The sequence below is a fragment of the Siphateles boraxobius genome, unplaced genomic scaffold (assembly GCF_051911475.1).
Source record: "Siphateles boraxobius isolate OS27281-9 unplaced genomic scaffold, OSU_SipBor_1 250, whole genome shotgun sequence".
NCBI classification, from domain to species: Eukaryota; Metazoa; Chordata; class Actinopteri; order Cypriniformes; family Leuciscidae; genus Siphateles; species Siphateles boraxobius.
The window spans coordinates 88,225-94,639 of NW_027508867.1; the positions used below are offsets into that span (position 1 = coordinate 88,225).

Here is a 6,415-nt window from a genome sequence, read left to right on the forward strand (position 1 = left end):
TGTTAATTTAACATGCCAGAATTAAAATCCGATAGTAGAAGAATTCGTAGCGCCACTCGGCCAGGTGTGCCAAAATATGTATTTATAAACTTTAATATTTCATACAAAACAATCACAAAACGCTTTGTGACATTTTGAAAATCTGTGCTTGGATTAAGGCCACTGCAAATAGGATCGTAACTTAAACCCATCCCCCCCTGCAAATCGCACCCTGGGTGTGAGCGATGGAATGTTTAGGAGAACTACCTTTAGAAATTGTTTTTGTTCACTAATTATGAGGTTTTCCGGTTTAATCACGATAAGATTTTTTTCTAGATCCTACAGTAAATGCATTGTTTGACTTCACTTATCGAGAAATTGGCACATTTTATATAATGTAATACACTCGCACTTCTATCAATTAAGTGGGTAGAACAAAGACTGTGATTTGAGCTTTGACTTCCTAGTCATATGGTGCTGTAAGGGTCAAACAGGTCAATTTAGCTCGAAGGGAATTATTAATTAATTCATAGGGCGGCCGAGCAATTATAAATATACAAACTATAGTGAAAACACTATTTATTAGCAAGGTAACTTAGATCAGCAGTTTAAGACATTAAATTCGTAAGCACATAACACAAGAACACTTCTCTTTAAAATACAGACAAGTTTTTATTGATTACCCTAACAGATAAAACTGATATCTAACACAAACACATGCTCACACACATTCATACGAGTTACAGAAAGAAAGAGAGTGAAAGAATGAATTGATGAAATCCCAAGGTTCTAGCATTATATGCACTTATAAGACATGACCTGAATGAACCATCAATCATTAATTTAACCCAAACACGTGGTGTGTTGGCGGTTGGATGGAAAGTCTTTGAAGTTGGAAGCGGGCTTTGCAGTCAAATCGTTGACCGAAACTTTACAGCAAAACTTAACTTAGAACCGAGACTCTCAATGGAACAGAAAACAAACTAAGTAAGAGAAAGAAAAGTGAGACGAGCTTGAATGTTCACGTTCGATGGCTTGAATGAAGCTGTTTAACCTATGTTCTTCTGATCTTGATTTGGGTTATTGCGTCTGCTCGCCTACAAGTTTACTCGTCTGGCTGGTCTAAAATGTCATGGCTACTCTAATGCTTTGTTCGTGTCCTAAGATTTTAAACTCAAATGTTTGTCCAGCCTCCTGGATGAGTTCTGACCAATTAGACACTGCCTTTAGATTAGAGGTGGCTGTTATTTCTGCTCTCGTCGTAATTTAGTCATGCGTTATCTCTGGGATCTCTTTCCAACTCTAGCAGAGAGTACAGAGAGTACAGTTTAGACATGATTCCTATTATCTGATAAGACAAATATGACCCAGAAGGAATTTGCAGAGAGTTGTGTGTTCTTGCTGAGAAGGAGAAATAAACCCTTTTAATCCTATATATTCTATATATAACCACTTGAGAAATGTATAAACTAGTGTTGTCAAAAGTACCGACTTGGGTACCAAGTTGGTGTGCTCTTAAACGCTCCGGTGCGTTGATCATTGTAGCCAATCGTAGACATATCCGATGAGCTCATGAACACAATGGCCAATCAGAGGTGTTTATGATTCTGCTCAACAGTGCTCAAAGCGTCACATTTTTTAAATTTCAGTACCGACTGTGAAGACGATGCTGAACTAGAAGTCTTCTAAGGACCCCCAACCTTGTGCCAGGCTAGGCCTTGACTTCCATTCACCAAAGATCCTCTGACTCCTACTGGTTCTCTCTCATCAAGACAACATCAGCAAAGATCAACTGGAGCCCTCAACAAACTGCATCAGGACAGTTTAATTCAAAAGGGCAAGGCATGCAAGTATCAAACTTAAGTCTCATTATTTGATACATTATGTATCCTTACCCATTTTAAAGAAGGGCGTGTTAGAACTAAACTGATGGTTTGCTCAAGTCTGCTAATCTGCTGAATTTTAAGCAATGCTATAACTTCTTGCTTTCCTGTATTCTGCTTCAGTTCTCTTTCCCTAGGTAAACATGTATGCATGCATGTATGTGTACGTTAGAGTATGTTTAGTCTACTTAAAGTCTTGTTCATGTCACACGTAAAGTTGTCCATGTTTCATGCTCACATACTGGAGTCCCTAATCGTGCAGATTTTGCCTAACGTTGAGAGCGTTCCTCCTTTAGCTAGGCTATTCTCTTTGAAGCTTGCACGGCCATAAAGTACTTGTCTGTATGCACATATCATACCATCCCAAAACAATTTCTGACGGACCAATCGAACATTGTTCAACGACAACCAATATATGTGACCACTATACTTTGTAGCAAATGCTTCAGAATGCAGCAGAAGACTATTGGTCTATAGGCAATACTGGTTGAAACTCTTCATATCCTGATAGCAATCAATATTAGAAGTGTTCTAAATGGTAAAATGAACATACCTTCTGTAAAGGTCTCAGGACCCCAAAAAAAAAAAAAAAGTCAGTCCAATCGTTGCATTCGTATTCAGATTTGGATTTATTCGTTTTCATGTCAACACCATTAACGCCGAAATGAATCTGGATTAGTCAGATGGTGCAACTAGAGCACTGTAAGATGTTTACGTTCATTATCACTGTAATGTTAAGCGTTTTGAGACATGAGGAAATTTAACAGTCTTTCATCTCATGACACTTTGTAGACTCTGCTTTGTGCATTCATGCGTTTTGAAGGAGGCATAGCTTTGGATGCATTCAAAGCTAGCTTAATATTGCTAGCCTCTCTGAAACCGTTTTGAATGTGTTTGGGTCTTCAGGAGGGGAACTTACACATTCCTAAAGCAGGAATTCCAATGAGCCATTATGTGAGAGAACAGCCATTATGTGAGAGAACAGCCATTATGTGAGAGAACAGCCATTATGTGAGAGAACAGCCATTATGTGAGAGAACAGCCATTATGTGAGAGAACAGCCAAACTAACGCTGGCACACAAAAAACACCAACTTTGTTATCACACTTAAAGAAATATAAAAGAGAAAGTAGTCTTACAAGTGTGAGATTTATTTGGTGATAACAGGGAAAATATACCATACATCCAATGGTTAAATCAGCACAGTTACCTGCATGCATAGCCACATTACTTATGACCTGAACATTGGCCATAAGGGTTAGTTTGGCGACAGTTTTCAGCACACACTGGAGGCTTCGGGGGTTCGGCTCCAGGCCTCCCTGGTCGCTTCGGGGGTTCGGCTCCAGGCCTCCCTGGAGGCATCGGGGGTCCGGCTCCAGGCCTCCCTGGAGGCATCGGGGGTCCGGCTCCAGGCCTCCCTGGAGGCATCGGGGGTCCGGCTCCAGGCCTCCCTGGAGGCATCGGGGGTCCGGCTCCAGGCCTCCCTGGAGGCATCGGGGGTCCGGCTCCAGGCCTCCCTGGAGGCATCGGGGGTCCGGCTCCAGGCCTCCCTGGAGGCATCGGGGGTCCGGCTCCAGGCCTCCCTGGAGGCATCGGGGGTTCGGCTGTAGGCTTAACCGGAGGTTCAGTTGCAGGCGGCTCTGGCAGTTCGGTGGAGGGCTCCGGCAGTTCGACGGAAGGCTCCGGTTCAGGCTCAAGCAGTTCAGTGGAAGGCTTCGGGGGTTCGGCTCCAGGCCTCCCTGGAGGCATTGGGGGTTCGGCTCCAGGCCTCCCTGGAGGCTTCGGGGGTTCGGCTCCAGGCCTCCCTGGAGGCTTCGGGGGTTCGGCTCCAGGCCTCCCTGGAGGCTTCGGGGGTTCGGCTCCAGGCCTCCCTGGAGGCTTTGGGGGTTCGGCTCCAGGCCTCCCTGGAGGCTTCGGGGGTTCGGCTCCAGGCCTCCCTGGAGGCTTCGGGGGTTCGGCTCCAGGCCTCCCTGGAGGCTTCGGGGGTTCGCTCCCTGGAGGCTTCGGGGGTTCGGCTCCAGGCCTTCCTGGAGGCTTCGGGGGTTCAGCTCCAGGCCACCCTGGAGGCTTCGGGGGTTCAGCTCCAGGCCACCCTGGAGGCTTCGGGGGTTCAGCTCCAGGCCACCCTGGAGGCTTCGGGGGTTCAGCTCCAGGCCACCCTGGAGGCTTCGGGGGTTCAGCTCCAGGCCTCCCTGGAGGCTTCGGGGGTTCGCTCCCTGGAGGCTTCGGGGGTTCAGCTCCAGGCCACCCTGGAGGCTTCGGGGGTTCAGCTCCAGGCCTCCCTGGAGGCTTCGGGGGTTCCCTCCCTGGAGGCTTCGGGGGTTCGGCTGCAGGCTTCACTGGAGAGATACAGATTAGTCGATCCATTTAGCGGCATTCAGTCTCAGATACAGCACAAAAACCAAATTGCAAGTTTTACTCCGTATTAATCTTCTGTTAATTTTGTAAAGCCATCTTGTGCTTGAAACCATGCTAGTTGGCTAAATATTTTACATTGAGAACGACTTATTAGAAAACAAGACAAACTGAAATAACGAGGAAGCTGAGCCAAACACTAATACAACACACACCTGCAAATGGAGCCATACACTGATGTCCACAACCATTGCTGCAGCATTTCTCATTGTTCGGACAGTCACTGTCATAGCAACACATCTCGGCACACATTCCTGGTCCAAAATTTGTGCTTGGACACTCTCCTGGCTTTGCTGTTATACAGACACATGACAGAAACCACATCAATGAATGTCTCATTCACTGTATGAAAAAAAAAAGAAAGTTGTCATAAGATGATAGTAGGAGGTTTTACCGGAATATTCAGTCTATCTACTTCATAGTTTCACGTTTAGTTCAATGTGTTGCTTGCGGTTTCTTTGCAATTATTTGTGAAACTTACTAGCAATTTCTGAGTCAAAACATTTTTTCAGTGTTTTTGGAAGGCGTGTAGCATCCATCATTAATAAAAACTCACTGAAAACAGGCGGCACACACACGGGGCCACAGGGAAATTTACAGCATTTGTGTCCTCCAAAGCAGTCTCTATCAGAAGTGCATCCGCGACGGGACGGCTCGACCGTCAGCGTCGCCGGACACTGACCGGACACTGCAGAAGAGGATAATTTGTGTAGACCAGGAAGTGCTGTAATAGTTTGATTCAGCTTTTGCAAGTCAGGGGTATTGCAATGAGTCTCAAACTTTACAATATTCACACATTCATCTGCTTCAATTCAAAGTAGCTTAGAAATCTACAATTTTTCAATAATCTGCATCAATCGGTTTCAGAGACGGAGAGTGCCGTTACAACCCATCCCACTAAAGTAGAGGGAGTAATAGTGCAATGCTGATAGAAAACATGGACATCAGTTAATATGTTGTATACAAATTTACCGGTGTACATCGTCAATTTATGCCATCCCCATGACCACCCTAATTTCCTTTTAAGCATTTTAATAGGCTACTCAGAAGACATAAATATAGAAATGCACTACATATACACAACGCAGAGCAACCGGTTATAATTAGCTCCCCATGTTATATTGTAGGCTTATTTAGTTGCTAAAACAAAAAGTTTAGGCAAAAGTTTAAACTCCGGATTGGTAATTTTGTAGCCATGTTATAAGACTAATGTTCTTGTTTTACATTAAACAAAAAGGCTTGTATTAGTGATTATATGGGTTTTACTTGTACAATGAAAAACAGATGACAGTTTGCATATTTATACTTTGCTTATTAAAACTAAACCAACATACAAAGTTGAACTTCCACTTGACATCTGTACTGTATTTTTGTAAGCCTATGTGCTGAGATTCATCTAAAGTCAAATTTTGTTAGGCACTTTATTTATGCACTTCTTCGGGCTGTGTAATGAAGCTAAAATAACTTCTCACCTACAACTCCAGCGTCTGTTGTGCTCAAACATGCAGACAGACACAATAAAACGGCACTAAACGAGCAGTACACTCGAGCGGTCATCCTCTCGACCTGCAATGTCACAATCAACTCTGCAGGAAGATGTGCTGAATTAGTGAGTCAGGAGGGGCAGACAGCGAGGAACACAAACCTACAAAGAAAAACCCCGTTGCTGAGTCCCACACACACAAAAAAAAAAACGCTGTCAAAGCAGTTTAAAGTGCTTTTTGAACGCGTTTTTAAAGTTCCAATTGGAGGCCCGTGTAACTCCAACCATAATGAAAATCACCTGCCTGTAGCTTTCTAATATAGCCTAATCTTGAAGACTTTGATTAGCTTGTTCAGGTGTGTTTGATTAGGGTTGGATGTCGTAATAATTGCCGTGATTAGGAGATGATTGAGCGTTTGTATGGCAACACTATCAATGCCGAATGATTCTGCATTGGTCAGGTGGTACAGGTCAGAGTTCTACCACAAGTTACAAGTTGGACTAAACTCCTACACCTAGTGATGGCAAAATGAGGCTTCCTGAACCACTGAGACCTCACAGACCATTGCTTCACCCAAAGGTTCATTACTCGAAGCTTCATTCAGCATTGCTCACTAGTGACACCTAGCTACTGTGCAAAGAAATAGCAGACCAA

The 6,415-nt window shown here is 44.2% G+C and overlaps 1 protein-coding gene across 1 annotated transcript; it reads right to left on the bottom strand.

Moving 5' to 3' along the window:
• Positions 1-2,992: 2,992 nt before the first annotated feature.
• LOC143751358 (uncharacterized) lies at positions 2,993-6,033 on the bottom strand. Its single transcript, XM_077243929.1, has 4 exons — positions 5,750-6,033; positions 4,834-4,965; positions 4,433-4,570; positions 2,993-3,799 (listed from the first exon to the last, which is right to left on the bottom strand). The coding sequence occupies exons 1-4, from the start codon at positions 5,832-5,834 to the stop codon at positions 3,090-3,092; spliced, it is 1,065 nt and encodes a 354-aa protein (XP_077100044.1). The 5' UTR covers positions 5,835-6,033; the 3' UTR covers positions 2,993-3,089.
• Between the last annotated feature and the right edge of the window lie 382 nt (positions 6,034-6,415).